An 18,209-nucleotide genomic window follows, 5' to 3' on the forward strand; every position below is an offset into this window, starting at 1 on the left:
AAGGGGTTCAGTGTGTTTGAAAGGTAAAAACAAATGATGACAATACATAATGATACAAATAAAGTTATTCAATCTTGCAACAGTACACAGGCAAGCGCTTGAAATATCCATTGATGAATTTGATAGGCTGAACAGAATAAAAACATAAATTCTGGAGAGTGCATAAACCTTGGTAGCATTGAAAAGCATGTATCACATCACATCATTACGGTAAGTCCCAACCATATACTGATAAATCTTTTTATAACCTTTTTTATACAATCATGATTTGAGATACTTTCATAATTACATTCGTATACTGCTCATTCGTATTCATGACATAGACATTCGCAAGAATGCTAAACACATAACTACGGAGCATTTCATGCATTTTCAAAGCAAATGTAAATTTTCTCCTGTGAATTTGAAAAAAGCGAGTAGAAATGGTCACTCTTTTTCACAAATTAATGCCTGAAAAGTGTCACAGAGCTTAACTTACATCGAACACTTCGAATCCATAGATATCCAAGACTCCCATTACTTTTCGACGTGTCTTGGTTGTTGATTGAATGCTTTGGTTGATCCTCTGTACCAGCCATGTAAACAAACGACTGTAGATGGCTTTGCAAAGAGCATCTCGTGCATAGGCAGCCTGAAAGAACAATTTTAAATCAAAATTTAGTGATGTGAATGCATTTTCTTTGCCTTGAAAGAATAGTTCGGGGACTAGCCAAGTGACTCCCGTAGTATTTGTATCTGAAATTATGGCCTAACCTGGTACACATACTATGTTCTGTTCGCCATCTTGGTTCACATACTACGGGAGTACCGAAAAACATGGCCAGAGTATAGGACTATCATTGAAGTATTGGTACCAGAACGTTGGCATCTCAAAAGATAAGTCTTGACCAGAAATGCAAAAATGTTTAAAAGTGTGTACTTCCTTTTTTTCATATATCGTGTTATTCGTGTATGTCTGATTTTTATTAGTTGAGAAAAATAAACTTGAATGATTGCTGTAAACCTTGTACTCACTGGTAATACTTTGGGACCCATACAACAAAATCATGAATATAAAAATAAAATTCCTAAAAATTAAATACAACTGTCATGGCAAATTGCCAACAAAGTTCTTTTCACTTAACGTATTTAAATAAAATTATAGGTTTTGATCTAGCAAGTGTTATATTTATCACTTTAGTATATAACAGCCTAAGTTTTATAACATTGTACAGAACAGAAGGCTCAAGTATTATTTTTAATAACCACAAGCCTGGAGGATAAATGTAACAAAAGAACACAATGACACTAGGAATGTTCACGTTATCCAATAGGTTTTATCAGAGGAAGCCACAGATGTTAAACAAACGATCTATTGTTATAAAATTCTTTTTAATGAAGTTTGTCCCCAACCTAAACATTTTATTGGTCGATTTTCCAAACCAATATGACTAAAGCTTGATAGGTGTGCACTGTGCTATATAAAACAGTTTTCGAAAACGAATAGATAATGAATTTGAGTCAGCTATACACAAAACAGAAGTGATTAAAATCAAGGAAGTTAGCTTCCTTCATGAGATGACAATATAATTCAAAACAGGCAGCATACTCCAATAAATATGAAGTACTTCTTCACACTATCCCAATTTATTTCTGCAGGATATGAAGATGTTTCTGGTTTCTATAAATTTCAATCATTGTCTCACTTCATGAAAATTCCCCTTTCCTTCTATTTTGCTTCAATCATGTTTACATTTAGGATTCTGCATGGTTAAATAATACTGAAAGTTTGATAAAAAACTTCACAAATTTGAGGGTTAATAATATGTGATATTTGGAGGATATACATACACATTTTTGGGGAATTTTGACCCTATACAAGGCTCTACACAAGATAGAATCGACGATACTCCCATAGTGTGTGTACCAGGTTAGGTCGTAATTTTATTCTGATTTTCGTTATTTTAGTTCTATTACGAGTTCGGAGACTGTCTGCGTTAGGCAAGTGAATACCACCTGTTCATAGGTTTCAGTTCCTTAATACAACTTGATGTAAAATAGGCGAACAAAATTAGTTGTCTCCATATTGGTACTCATACTTCTGGAGCGTCGAATTGACCACCATTTGATACTTGGCAGTGCCAAGTTGGTACTAGTATGTGTTTGAGCAATATATCATAGGTGATTCGATATTTGAAAAAGATTGGAATATTGGCACAGTAGGTCAGTTGCTCTTTATTATTAATAACAGGGGTTCGAAAAATATTTTAATTTTAGAGCAATATATCAGGTGTATTTACACAAAGAGTTCTTCAGAAGATATTGTCTAATGTAACTCATTGCTTGTTCAATAAACAGAAACCTAATTGGAGAAACCAAATTTTTAACAGCAATTCTTGAAAAATGTAACAATAACCTAATAAAAGCAAGTTAAACAAAAGACTATGAGAAATGGCAGCAAGTCAAATATTATACTGATTTATTACCTCCCAAGAGTATGTTTGAAGAGAAAAAATTCTTTGCTTTTCTCAGTTGTGCAAACTTAAAGAACAATTGCGGCAATAGTTCCAAGTAATACTATTATGTATGCTTTGTATATATATATTTTAAAGCAGTTTTGCAAATATAGGAGTACCTATATAAAAAAATAACCTTTATTAACCTAACACTTTATTAAATATTGTTCATGAAATGTAACTCTTTATGTCACACATACATGGCCCGCCAGTCCAGATGGACGTAATTTTTGGCCCCTGGTTCAGTTTGTACAGTACAACCTGTGCATTTATTAAGCACCCAGATAAACAAGAATTTGTACGCTCTCCTGGGATGCCAAATTGTTGAGGTTAAATCAGTGATCATCGTGCTATTATCATGAAAGTTATGAAAGTTAAATACTTCACACATATGAACGGAGAGAGTCGCTCAGAGTCTTGTTTATAGCAATCACTTTCACAATTACTTTCTTGTAGTCACAAAATTAGTCAAATAATAGTTAAATGAACAAGCATTCAATAAAGAAACTTGAAAAACGAGACAAGTTAATGACTATTTGCTCTCAAGCTGATATAACAATCTTTCATGAAATGTTTCCAATGAAGCATTTTCCATTAAATAAATAGTGATTAATTACAAATCAATACTATAATACTAACTTTCCAGTAAAGATAGAAATGTGGGCAGTTCATAAAAATGATAATTAAGTCTGACTTCGGTCAAAAAATTCAAACAAAATCAAATTGTGACATAGTGATGTAGAGTAGGTGGAACCTTTGAACGACTTTATAATTTAATATTCAAAATCCTTTCAAAATATTTATGAATGTAGTAGGGTGTCCTTATTAATAAAGTCTTAAAATTTTGAAAAATGTAAAAGGAGAATTTATCAATACCATACTATATATTGTTTTGGCCCTCAGAGAGGTATTAAATGGAGTTAAAATACTTAAAACAATTACTGATTAAAAACAACAAACCTGGCTAAGATGTATTAAAAACTGACTTCATAACAAAATTGTAAAAGGACTTCATGCACAACCTGTATCCATATTACCGGTTACTCAATCATCAACAGCTTGAAACCAGCTAGATAAATTGAGTATCTTGTTACAGATAATTTGTAGTCTAGGGTCTCATTTTTACTTTTATTTTGTTGTTATTGTCTGTTTCCTGAGACTGATAAATTACTTTTGAATGCCTGAAATTTCACGCTTGATCTACAAAGTTTAGTTTCAAGTTTGCTTTCTAATCAAGAGAAGAGAAAATGGTTTTGAAGTCGTAATAATGTGTTTTATTCCGTATTTATTTTTTAATTCAAGAAAGAGGTGTTTGTTTTCGATGTGTATAAAACTCATATTTAATCAAGGCTCTAGGAAAGTTGCCACTCAGTTTGAAAATGCCGTACTGATTAATGACCGACAATTTCACAATTCAACATTTGCATAATGACTTTAGTACACAGGGGAAAAGCAACATGAAGCAAGACAAAGTTGAATGATATCCCTTGTGCCTTTGTATCTTAAATATCCCTTAGTATCCAAGTCAACAATAATGTCATTTTAGTCAAAATACGTTGGGTTATAAACAGGGATGTCCATAACTACAGACTACGGTAATCAAATATTTGAAATTGGTTATATTCGATTTTGAATAATTTAAAATATTTAGGCATTTATTATTTCATGATAGATAAAAAAGTAGTTCTGACAGAATAAAATTGTGAATACTAATTCAAACTTGGTATATTCACTTAGCTAACAAAATCAGTCCCTGAACCCGTTGTAGAACTAAAATAAGGAAAATCGGAATAAAATTATGGCCTAACCCTAAACTAGTACACTTACTGCGAAAGTTTTTTTTAAGTAGAATGATTCGATATATTTAAATTTCAGGTTATGAAGTAACGAGTTAATATTGTCTTTTAAACATCTGTAATCTTTATCAATAACAACAAACTTTCATATAAAACGGAACCCAATGATGTCATTATGAAATAGTGCCAAGATTATTTTGTAATCAAATTATCCAAATAATGAAAACTCCAATCATGCATGGGCCTAAGATATGTGTGAGATCTACCTACAGAAAAATAATCTGCAAATCCCATTAAAGAATCTATAATTTAAAAAATAGTCAATCTTCAAAATGAGTGAATTAAATTTCAACTTTGAGAGAATTTAAATGTCTGATTTCCCATATATGGAGTTGTAAATTTTGATATAATTGTGATCTCATAGTAATAGTGACTGGCATGTAAAAAATGTTAACCCTTGAATGACAAAAAAAAAGTTTTAAATGAAACTAAAATTTCAATTTCAGTTTTGAATTAATCAGATCGAATATTAGGATATTTTTTTTTACTTCCAATAGTACAAAGTTTGGTAAATATGATATACAAGTCTGATCAAATAAAATATTAGTAAAAATTCTACAAAAGTTGTTGTTTTAGTAAACAATATTATGGTTTGTATGCGTCTAATGATAAGATATGGTGTAACTTGATTTACTATTAGTGCAATATCTAGTCTTCGAAAACTCTTGAAAATAATTCTCAGGATTATAAAGGCTGATGAAATATTTTATAAAATAACACTATAATTTTGCAGTCTCCTGTGCGACCATTCTCTTGGTATCTGATCACTTTTGCACACGTTTTTAGGTCACCGCAGTGCATAAATAACGTAAAAAGACTTTTTCATGGAAATTGATGACGCGATGTCGCTAAAATCAGCATTTATACATGCACTCATGTAGCGATTGATCAGGGCAGTACACTCCATGTTAAGTAACTGTCTAACCAAAATAGATTTTGGCTTGTAAAATAAAAAATTGAGATTTTTGTTATTAAATTATCATTTACTTCATAAATGTAAAATGAAAGTTAAGTCAAATAACAAGTCAATATAAAGTTCCATTTCTAACTCTAACCGCACAGTAAGCAAAACTTCTCTCACACTAGGACTGGGCATTTCAAAATGAAGGTTTGATTTGAATAGTAAATTATTTGAATCGATTTAGATGAAAATTTCAAATCGTCGCGCACTTGTTTTTAATTTGGTTGCCAAAAGTCAGGGTGAATTCTTCAATTTTTTTTTCTTATTGAAGTCATATTTTAACAATTGAATTCTGACATATGACTCTCTTTCGAGTGAGTTATTGATGAAACATGTTTCCTATTGTATGTGAGTGCTCAGCAAACTGACTGAGTGATGGATTCTATGTTTCCAGTAGTTTTTGTGCCTGAAGGTCAACCCCTTACAATAAAAGAGTCCAATACAACTGAGAATCTTTGAAGTATTCAAGATTAGATTCCATACGAAAAAAACATTCGATTCGATTCTAGAATCACCAGGTATTAGAAAATGCCCGTCCCTAGTAGTGAGCGATACCCAACTGGATGACATCAAACAGGCACACCATTTACATACTAGTAAGTCAATGCTTCTTTAGCCGAGTGTAAATAACAGTGTTGCTGGATATAATAATAAAATCATTATCTACCGTATACATTACACAAACTTACTCCACTTGCACTGAGAGTGCATGTCACTTTATCTTCTCTGGCTTTCATTGTTCTCTGGGTTATAGTTGTTGCAAATTTATCAGGTTTTACTCCAAGAATTTCACTCAATTCTTCAATTTCTGTAAATACAAAAATTGTTTATATAACTGGAAAGTTCCAAAAATGATAGTATTTTGATTCCGAGTATTATCTTGAACTGACTTCATATCACCCATAGAAAGCCTGCGGTTAGCCACATGGATTAGGCTGTCCCTTACGCTTTCCACCATGATAAATATTACAAATTCTATCTTACCTTATATATCAGAATACAGGTAAGAATTGGTGTAAATATGAATTTCAGCATGCAAACAGATATTTTTACTCAAACTCGTCCGATTTTGTCAAAGCTCAGAAATTAGGAAGGAAATTACGAAGGAAAATAGCTATGTATATCACCAACCAGCCACAGAAAAAAACTTCATGGCTCAGTTACATACCTTTCATATCTTCCACTGAGCATCCTTCCATTCCATTCATAGCAGATCTTCCCTTATAAGTTATATTTCCGAGCTTTAGAACAATTGCAATGGCTTGAAGCACTTGGTCAACTTCTTCATGACTGAAGCCAATAACGTTAAACGCAGTCTAGAAACAAGAAAATTCTTTGGATTCGACTCTTTTGGATTCGTATTCAATTCGAATTGTAACACCATGGGAATCGGTCTCAATACTTTCGAAAATGAGTTACAGAAGGAAGCTAGTATTGAGCAAGCCCATCAAACAACTTCCAAGAGCATTTATGTGACATTTCCTAAGAGTTTCAAATAACGCGTGACGTTTTCAAAGACCTTATGCTTTATTTCAAATACTAATTTTTACCTACTCCTAAACCAAGCGAATGCTTATAATTTGCACTTTTCTGAATATTAAATATGCTTTGTTAAAGATATGTGAAGATCCTCTGAGCCCATGAAATTCCATAAAAAAAATCAAAAATTGATGAAAAATCTTACCAGAACATCTTTGAAATGTCCAGCATCATCGATTGTGTCAGTAATTTTACCATCAGTAAGGAAATTGTATTTCACATCTTTTGATAGCTTGAGTTTGTCTGTAAATAAGATTGTATAATGGTAAATTTGGATTATAATGTTCGGTTTATAATTGTATGACTTACACCTGGTATATATTATAATAATATAATGGTCATGGTTTAAAAGTTATCATTCATGCAAAAACAAAAATAAAACCAATTTTACAAATAATTTTGAAATACTTTATTTCTATAATCTGCTCAAGAAAATTCAAAGGACATTTTTGACAAATGACCTTCTTACCTAATACCGGTATAATTAAACTGTTTGAGCCACTTGAAACACTCACTTCAAACAAAGCCCTGACAAGCAGCCAATTACATGTTCAGAAGTTTAGATTGACTGTTAGGTTTAGATTGACTGTTATCTCAGTCAAGGCAACTTCAACATTGCTTATCTAATACATCACACCCTTGGTGAGGTGGTTGTAAATTGTAATAGGCCTTCATTGTGCAAGATTACTAAAAATTATGCTAACAACATTGTTAGGCCAACATACCATAGACAAGGGGAGTGCAACCTTTTTTTTGTTGGTGGCCATTTTATAGTCAACTACAGACATCAAGCTGCACCAGACATAAAATTTAGTTATTCCATGTACACAAGACACAACGAATTGAAAATTCTCACAATGCAAAATATTATTTATTCAACATTTTAATGGGATACTTGAAATTTCAAGTTCTTGCATAGTTTGTTAACATCAGCTTTGACAGAAGTTGTAGCAACTCTATACTGACTGGTGAAACATTATGTATTTTCACCCATGTGATCACCTTTTCAAAACATAAACTGTCAGATTAGGAGTGTCAGAGTGTTGACAAGGGCCCCACTAAATGGCTCGCCGGGTTGTGGCCTGTAGGCCACCTGTTGCACACCCCTGTCATGGACAATTGCGCTCATAAATCAATGTCATATGATGAATAATCTTAAAATAAGAAAACTAAGTTACCGCAGTTGTGTAACAAATTATCTTAGTCATTGTTTGAGTTAGAGTGAAGTGTTTGTATGATGTAATGAATATATCGAAAATACTTGAATTGCTTCCTAATGAGAAGTAATAGTAATTTCCTGTTATTTATTTAGGTATCATTACAGAAGAGGCTTTCAGTGTGGTTGGTAACTTTTACAGATGGACGTTCTGACTGATGATATCATTCAATCCAGCGTGCTTTAGTAATTAAATGATTATAAATTACTATATTTGACAACGATGTTGACTCTCAATTATTTCTTTACATGGAAAAATCATTTAATTAGAAGTCGCAAATTAGTTTTTATTAACTTTGCACAAAATGATGATCTGGTTATGTGAACTTTCAGAATATCAGTTTTGAATATAATCGTTAGGTTTATTTACAATCGCAACACTACTTGATCCACGCACGTGGCAGGAAATAAGCGCATGATACTAACCAGAAATTCCCGCAGTTAATTATTAAAATGTGAGTCATGAGAATAAAAGGAGGGTAGGTATATATAAAGCCAGACTATTTAAAAAAGTCAATATGCATAGAATTTCCCCAGGAGTACAGACTGAAAAAAACAATCATTATACCGTGTGCAGATGTATGTGTACCAACATGGAGATGGAGGTAACTAATTTTGTTTGCCTACTTTACATCAAGTTGTGTAACGGGAATGAAGCCTATGGGCAGGGGGTATATTAATTTTACTAACACAGACAGTCCCGAACTAGTAATAGAACTAAAATAAGGAAAATCGGAATAAAATTATGGCCTAACCCTATCCTGGAAGTCTGGAACACACACTACAAGAGTACCAAAATTTGCACCATCCAACCTGGAAATTGTTGTTGACAAACAGTTTAAATCACTATATTCATACCAAACTTCAGATATGAATGCTAATAACCATATACTAATTTGCCAATGGGAAATCACTAATCCCCAAATAAACATATAATTTTGAGTGTGAGTGTATATTTTTGAGCTTTTTTAAACAAGGATTAAAAAAAAATAACTCAAACTACTATAATATATTCAATATTAACTTTATTAACCTATGTGAAAACCTAGCTGTGTTAGTTTGCCCATAAACATCTGTTATAAGAATATATTTTGAGTGTTATGTGATCCATGATTTTATAAATAAAGATTAAACTATCAAATTACTTCATTTAAAAAAAATTGAAAACAGTGGTTCTAAATATATTGACATAACAAGAGTTTTGACCCATGTTGGTTAAATTCCTCTTGGCGCACAAGACGTGACAGATTGAACAACACTTGATAGTGGAGTGACCAACAGGATAAAAATACCAGCAACACATTCAAGCCTATTTTAAGATGTGCTTGAAAGTGCTTTACACAGTTCAAGGGTCCAAACTGGACAATCATTGCTTCTGTAGGCCTATATCATTTAAAGATACTCAACTTTCTGTTTTATGTGATGTATTAACTGGACTATCGTGACATGAAATCACATTTTTAGCTAATCATGATGGAATGAATGGTGAAAACTATCTAAAATATATATTCAGAAATCAGAATTCAGATAAATTATTTTCATCACAAAACTCTTATTCAATTTTTTGATGTTCTTTTTTACTACATAAAAACTGGAACATTGTACAGATAGTCAGAAAATTCTTGTTGAAAATGGCACATGTTAGACTAGCGCGCTGGGATTTACATCTGGCTGAACCAGTGATGAGGTAAATTTAGAAACTTAATTCATCATATCAGAGTGTTCATATAGCTGCTTGCTTTGAGCCTTGTTCACAGTGCATAACACAGCCCACACATACCGGACTAAATCAAGGCAACAAGAACATTTTAGCATAATGATCATAGCCATTAAAAGCAGAGTGGTAATGATATATTAAGAGCCATCTTAGATTAAGTGAGCAAACATTACACCATCATCCTTATTAAACAATTTCCTCAATAAACAAGCAATCGTGTTTAGTTAGCAAACATTTCCTAGACTTCCGTCAGTATATTATTACCTAAGAGGGCTGTTCAGAAGAATTTTTATATAATGGTGATACGACTTAGATATGATAAAGGACGTGGAATTAAAATTGAACAGACATGAGAATGAGGTAATCATGCACTGAAAAATTTATAGTATTATCTATTTAAAGCCACGATAATGCAAGTTTTGAAATAAAGTGCTATTCAATAATTCAAATAACAGTGAAAACAACAAAATTTCTGTCTACATATCGAATACAAGGAATTTCAAATCAATTAGAATATTTGGACCTCCTGAACTTTAGTTGGACCCCCTGAAGTATGCGCACCGAGATGGCGCACAACCTGAACTCTGATTGTGTACCAGGTTAGGATTCAGGTTATGCGACATCTTGGTACGCATACTTCAGGAGTACCCTTTAGTTTGTATAAGCAAAATTTAATTCTGTCTAATTCTGGCATGAACTACAATTTGAATATATATTGAAACCAATCATATGATCTGAATCGAAACCAATTTTGACAATTCCATAATTTCAGGTCGAATGATGATTTTTCATACTACAAAACCATTAATTGTCTTACGAGTGTTACGACCATAAAACTGGTATTGCACAGTCATCAACTAAGCAAACATGATAAAAATTATGGTCACACATATTAATAAAAATTTGAATTGAATGAGCGAAAAGCATACACAACGACTACTCTGTTATGTACAGTCAAGCACAAAACATCTGCGGCCAAACAAAATCAGACTTTGGCAAACAAATGAATTATAGTAAATAATTAACCATATAACTCTTCTAAGAAAAAATAATAAAATTAAGTCGTAAATTGAATAAATCTGGCATCTAGGTCTTACTACTCTGTACATTAAAGTGACATAAGTTATGAGCAGTTTGTGTAAAAAGTCTACAAATTTTATGAGACAATGAAAATCTCTCTGAAGTACCGGGTTTTTAAAAATAGAAATATCAAGATGATGAGAGTTGACCTAAATTTTAATGGTAAATGGGGAACTTGTGCAACTAGCAAGGGGTGTATATGAATAATGCTTAATTTTTGAAAATATTTTCAAGATATGGAAATTAAATTTCCTAATAGGTTTTGTACGTCAACTACTTTATAACAATTTCAGATAATAATAAATATATACACAAAATGTTACGATACAATCTGCATTTCTCATTCTCCAAGCCAGTATTTATGATTAAATATCAAAACAAGCATATTTAACAACTTATAAAAATAGGAAATCCCAATGTGCTGGATTTCTTTAAAATTACGAGTGATACAGTATAAAAAAATTGCAGACAAAATGATTGCGATATTAAATACTCACGCAGCATAGTTTCTGGTCCATTCAAGAGTTGATAGAAAATGTGAAAGTTCCTCTCTCCTGTTGCCTGCTGAACAACTCGAGATTTCTCAAGCAAATCTGTGGAATAAAAAAATATGAATTCTAATACCAAATGCTGTATGGTTATATAACAGCTTAAAACCAGTAATAAGAAAACGAGAATATCGGTCAGAGACCGAAGACTTATCGATCGAAAGTTAGGGGATCCCCAAAACAGCGCTCTCACTCCATAGTGACACCTTGTGTACCATCACTAATTAATTAATAACTCGCTAATCATACAACATAATTCGCCCAAAATCAATAGGCTTCTGGTCCGAGATATGATAAACGGACATGAAAAAAGTGGAGCAGATTCAACCTCGCTTTCGTGAGATATCGCGTGCATCTAACAGACAAACAAACAAACAGACAAATACCTATCAACATAATTACTGATCTTAAGATCGATAAGTAACAACAGTATACACACAATACATTGTAATAAAGTATATTGTTAAATTATATCGCATATGCCAAATAATTGGGACTTCAAAGCCACAGTCTGTAGATCGAGTTATATTCTCAAACACCCCAGAGTAGAAACTCTTCATAGTCAGCCCTAACTAATAATAAACAGCTGTATGAAAAGGGTGACAAAAAATATATAAATTCAAGGCTTTGCTCTTCGGATCGGTAACCGCATATGAGGCTGCAAATAAATCTACACTTACAATTGGTGATTATTCCTCCAATTGGATCTCCTTTGAAATCAAACTCAATGTCCATGTACTTTCCCTGAGATAAAATGAATGGTTAAATTAGAAACAAAAATATGAGTATTAGCTGATGAATTAGATTTAAAATTTTGCATATCCGGGAATATATTATCAATCAATTAGACACATATTGAAGTTTTGGGTTATTATTAACTTGAATAAGAGATGACTGTGGATATGGTTATGATTGAACATGGAGTGTTACTACAAATCATGACCAGCCTGACTCAATCTGCCAAGACATATGCAGTGGTATATCTACGTAAATTGGTGCCCATGGCAAATGTTAATAATGCGCCCCTTTGATCGTTGACTGACATTTTATAACGACTGTTGTTGAATTGAGATATTTGTACGTTATTATTTACCGTAAGTAAAAACACGATTTCCAATTTGAAATCACCTTATTGAAATAATTTACAATTGAAACTTTTCGTCGTTTTTGCGCCCCTGTCCAAACGGCATCCATGGCACGAGCCATGGCTGCCACACCCTAGATACGCCACTGGGCATATGCCATAATTATGCTACATGGAATATGAAACAATAATGAGGCTCATGGGACATGGCCTAGGAACATTTTTAAAAAAATAATCCATACTTACAAATCTGGAAGAGTTGTCATTTCGGACTGTTTTTGCATTTCCAAAAGCTGAAAAATAGAAATAGAAACATTTACATTGATTAATATCTATAGTCGATCACATAAACCTGAGTAAAATGTACATCAAAAACGAGATAACGAATGAGCAAAGAAATTTTCTGTTGGTGGATAGTCATCTACTCTAGACAAGATATGTACCGGTATATAATTTATCTGTCTTCTCACATTAAAAGCTTGAGGTGGCAGTAGCTTGAAAATCGCTAAACAATGACAATGGGCAACATGAAAAAGCCTTAAAGACATTGCTTTTAATTCTAGATTATGAAGATATATTGGTTTTTATGTTAATAACGACTCGATGCAAATAGAGGGGATTCAGCACTAAAAACATTGTGCATATTTCGCATACATAAGTTTTTGAATTTGTAAGTTAATTTTAAATATATAACAGAACATTCACCTTCCAAAACAGGATTCGACTGCAATAACTGCTGTTTGATTTTGACAACTTCTTTAGATTTGCTGCTCATTGCTGCAACATACTGCATAATTATCTTACTTGCCTCGGTCTTTCCTGCACCGGATTCTCCTGCAATGAATAATTGCATTTGAAAAAATATTCGAATGAATAACATAAGCTTCAACAATATCAAATTTTGAACAATCCAATAGACTATGCTGCATAAATAGCAAAATTCAGAAAAAAAGTGTGTTATTAGTGAAACTTGATAGAAATAAACTCAGCTGTATAATTTAAAATAAAAATCAATTTCTTAAAGTTTGACTATAACTTAATAATATTGTATCAAATAATGAATCCAGAACAAAATGTTTAATACCTAATAATGAACTTCACTAGGTCCAAACAATGTATTCAGTTATCAATTAATTAATTAATACTGAATTACCAATCTGGATTGTGTTAAAGGCATGATTTTTCAATTAAAAGTTCAAGAAAAAAATTCAGTGACATTTTTACCTGTAATGAGAACACACTGGTCTCTGTTATGATTCTTCATTGATCTGTACGCAAGATCTGCCACAGCATAACTGAAATAATATTTAGGTACTTAATATTTATATGACGACTATTTATATCTTTCATATTGAACAAGGTCTCATGAAATCTTCCACTGATTTCTAACAATATGTGAGAAGATACCTTTTTGGAAGGAATGAATCAGAGTCAAGAATAATGAAAACTTAACAAAGTTCCAGCAAAGTATCATAACATAAATATATGTATATACAGAAAAGAAAAATGCATTTCCAATTGAAACAATCAAAATACATTCTAAATTACAAAATCCAAAAAAATTTTCATCCTGAAATGCGATTTTTCACTTTATTTTACATTTCTGTATGCATAATGTATAGCTTACTTTTATGATGATGAAAAAACACAGATTAGTTACTGAATTCGCCAAACGTGGAATGAAAACAGAATTATAATATATTTACATCCTGGTGTAAAATTCGGAATATTGAAAATTGAAATCATATATGAAAGAATTTTTAAATATGAAAATAAGAATTCACGCTATTTGGTCAAATTCAAACAAAAGAAACATTTCAAACATTTTTTCGATAAATGAGCAACAAGCGCAACCATATACGGTAACCTAAGTCTTGTAAACAAACTCTACTTAGTTACCAGCACCTTTGACATTTTAATATCATTCTCTCATCTTTAGATAGCGAGGGATTATCAGTTTTGTTATCTCTCGAGTATTTTTATGATAAAATCTATTGTCTATGTCTGTATCATGGTTGCAAAATATTGCAAATTTGGGATGATTTTAGAAATTGAGCATTTATATACCGGTAAATAATACCTAATAATCAGACAATGAATTAGGATTTAAAAGATTACTACTCAAAATTTCCTAAATCAAGCCTAATTACAATTGTAATGTGTAGTAAAGTTGTCATTTATGCGCTGTGCTATATATCACATAACAATTATTGCAAATGATTTATGAAGCCTGAAATTGAAATTTTCTGCAGAATATAACAGCAGTATGAAAAGATTAAAAATATTTTACAATGAAATGATTGGCAACTGAAATCTTGGAATGCAAAACTACTAATAACTACAAATACATACGCGTATATATCTTGTTAAAATCAGATTAATTATGGCAACTACAGTTTTTTTCTGGCCTTATCAGGTATCGACATAGCTGACCGGTTATTATATGTGTTGTGATTGAGAATAGTTTTAAAATGTTTGTATTTACATTATAAAATTTCAAAATTCAACATACGCATGACAGATATAATTTTTAACATTGATACAATAAAAATGGTGACAGCACATTTGAACCCATACATTTGCACCCGTATATGCGCGGGTCCAATCTTTATGCGGGTGCTAAAATCCATGGGTTAGGGTTAGTATGGGTTCAAATATCCGTAGGTGCAAATTTCCATAGGTGCAAATTGCAATAGTATGCAGGTGCAATTGTCGTGGGTTCAAATTACAGGTTTAAATGTAATGAAACCAATAAAAAATACTCACATATGTGGGGGAAGTTCATACATATTCCTTCCTCTGTATTCTTCTATTTTATCACTTCCATATATGGACAAGTGTTTGTAAGGATTGACGGAAACAACTACGGATCCAATGTAGGTCTAAGATAAAAATTTATGCTAGTTGAATTCAATATTGAGGTATACATGAATATAACCATTACTATATTTATAAATAAAATTGTGAAGGTAAATACAAAGCTACATAGATTAAGTGATTTAAAGAGGAAATACGAAGCAAGAAAGCTTTGTGAAATATATAATTGAAGAGCAACACAAGAGATTAAGATGTTTTCAAAAGAGATTATTGTGTTGGGAAAATAAAACCCAATTACACTGAAGAAAAAAGTTACCGTAGTTTTTAAGGACTTACAATTTTGGAGTAAAATATTTTCGACCACGTTTTCAGTTCTATATTCAAGATATTCCAAATTATGTAAAGGTTTATAATTACCGTATTGCTACTGTGTATTTGATTAACTGAAATTTTGCATGTGAGAAATATTATTTGTTTAACTGTGTATTAAATCAAATTGAATGGGTAGTTGAATGTGTAATTGAGCCATTGCATAAAAATGATTGGAATAGGAGGGTTGTGAACTCAAAATCGAAAGTTTTGATAAAAACGTATTCCAAAAAATTTAGAAAATAAGCGAACAAACATGAATTACAACAGTATTATTAAAGTGATATTTGGGTACAGCTAACACGGAGATCAAGAAGTTTAGAAAAATGTTATTTCTCTGCTATAAACAAAATAATGTAATGAAAACAAAACAGACTTACATATATCTGGTCACTGTTAAATCTCTTTTGCAAGTTATCCAAGAAATTTTCTTCTGTGAGAGGATCCAATAGAACCATATCACCCACGCCCACCATTCTTGATAGAATACCATGCTGTTCCACATGTTGATGTTGGTGCTGGTATGACATGGCTGGTTGTTATTGAACCAAACTAAAATTAAAAACTACCAACACTGCTACTGGAGAACAGAAAACTGTAAATATGGAAGAAATTATATAACATCATTGGCAATAAATTGTGCAAATAATTTTTGCTACAAAATATGTCAAACGAAATTATCATTATTTTGTCAGAGCTTAAAAAAAATTGCAATTAAATTTATAATAAATGTTTTATAATCAAATTTAGCTATGCCATTTGAATTTACAAAAAATTGTTTGCCTTCCTTATCAACTAACTACAAGCTGAGTAATTCTTTGAATAATGAAAACTGTCTGTTAAGTCTGCAAATCTTTATTTTCTCTTGCTGCATGCCAAAGATCAATACAAAAACTGCCTTTGTCTTTCAGATTAGACATTTTACAAGTTCACATGCCTATCTGAAACCAAATTAGCCAGTCTGGAAACAGGTCAGGATTTATGAGACAAATGCTATCCGTGACATATTTAATGATAAATGATCAATACAATGCAAACATGCTTCAAAATCATGTCATAATTTCCACAACGAGCTGAATTTTCATATTAGAAATTTATTCTCAAAAGCAGAAATATTGGTACTGTCCTGGAATTTCCCACTCCTAATTTTTAGATCTGCTCTCTGCTATCATTAATTTCGTTGATCGCAGGTTAGGTTGGGACTTGGTATAACTTTGGTTAGGTTTGATAATTGCCCCAGGTTTCTTTGTCGGCCCAACTTCTAATCTAACAAAAAAAAACAGAATCAAAGAATGCAAATCAGGAAATTAGGGTCACATCTTCGTGGTGGGGCTATATCAGGACAATCCCATAACATTTCATTAAGGGCATTATGATTTCGCTCAAGAACATTTGTGCCTGAATTCGATACAAAAAGAGATGCTCAGTGGATAAGATCCAGAAACTCTTTGGTTTACCCCAGCCATGGTTGATAATGTCTTAACAGAGAGCCCTTAGCTTGCCAGCCTAGATAGGCAAGAATATCTGGCACCCCAGAAGTATGCGTACCAATATGGAGGTAACTAATTTTGTTCATTTTACATCAAGTTGTATAAAGGGACTGTGGGCAGGGGTTATATTCACTTGGCTAACACAGACAGTTCCAAACTCGTTATAGAACTAAAATAAGGTAAATTGAAATAAAATTATGGCCTAACCCTAACCTGGTACACATACTACAGAAGTACCAAATATCTCTGGTTTATGTATGATGTACCAAGACCCAAAACAATCAAATCTTGTAAAGTATGATAAGGTCAACACGAAAGTTAAGATCAATTTTTGATTTGGACAAAGTGTAGAGAAAAGTACAAATCATGCTTATTCCACCTGTCACACAGGTGTCACACTCATGCAAAAACGTCACACAAAGCCAAGAACATGACTTCCGGTACAAAGTTTTGTAGGAAATTTTTGTCATGTTTTATCCAAGCTCAACGACGAAGCATTGATGTCATGAACTGCAGGTTACAAACGTGTTTCGATAAGATTAGCAAGAGCAGAATAGAAATGCATTCAATACAAAGCGAATCATCCACATCACCTTGAATAAATGTGCTGCTCATTGTTTAAAATCTTTTTTAACACTTCGTTTGAAATCCTAAAACCCTCAAACCTGTTTCAATAAGATTAAGCAGAATAGAAAAAATATTGCATTCGAAATGAGTCATCATAAAGTAAAATAATGATACATTAGTGACATCAACTTGAACTATAACTTAAATGATAAATGTGCTACTCATGGGTCATTGAATAATAACTTTTTGAACACTTTGTTTAAAATCTTAATTCATTACGAGGATATACAATAAGGTCTTTAAGGTTTGAGTGACAAATATTATATTTCTTATTCAATACAATTTCTCCCAGTTGCTATATATGATTACTCAAAGTATGTTTAGATAAAAATAAATAAGTCACAAATACATCATAAATCCAGTAAGATTATACGAGTATACAACACTAGCAATAGAAGATGGCCATATGT

General features: G+C 32.0%; 1 protein-coding gene across 2 annotated transcripts in view; it reads right to left on the reverse strand.

Annotated features, from left to right (window-relative positions):
- The window catches only part of LOC120344402 (unconventional myosin-Ia-like), a 28,349-nt gene extending 12,071 nt beyond the window's left edge, over positions 1-16,278 (reverse strand). For both annotated transcript variants that reach the window (XM_078112978.1, XM_078112977.1), the window contains exons 1-11: positions 16,063-16,278; positions 15,263-15,378; positions 13,721-13,791; positions 13,202-13,330; positions 12,743-12,789; positions 12,093-12,156; positions 11,362-11,457; positions 6,997-7,094; positions 6,481-6,628; positions 6,002-6,120; positions 479-631 (exon numbers count right to left, since the gene is read on the reverse strand). In XM_078112978.1, the coding sequence (XP_077969104.1) occupies positions 479-631; positions 6,002-6,120; positions 6,481-6,628; positions 6,997-7,094; positions 11,362-11,457; positions 12,093-12,156; positions 12,743-12,789; positions 13,202-13,330; positions 13,721-13,791; positions 15,263-15,378; positions 16,063-16,212 (1,191 nt within the window). In that variant the 5' untranslated portion in view covers positions 16,213-16,278. The remainder of the gene's footprint in view (positions 1-478; positions 632-6,001; positions 6,121-6,480; positions 6,629-6,996; positions 7,095-11,361; positions 11,458-12,092; positions 12,157-12,742; positions 12,790-13,201; positions 13,331-13,720; positions 13,792-15,262; positions 15,379-16,062) is intronic.
- Positions 16,279-18,209: the final 1,931 nt, after the last annotated feature.

Source organism: Styela clava, chromosome 5 (genome assembly GCF_964204865.1).
Source record: "Styela clava chromosome 5, kaStyClav1.hap1.2, whole genome shotgun sequence".
Taxonomy (NCBI): domain Eukaryota; kingdom Metazoa; phylum Chordata; class Ascidiacea; order Stolidobranchia; family Styelidae; genus Styela; species Styela clava.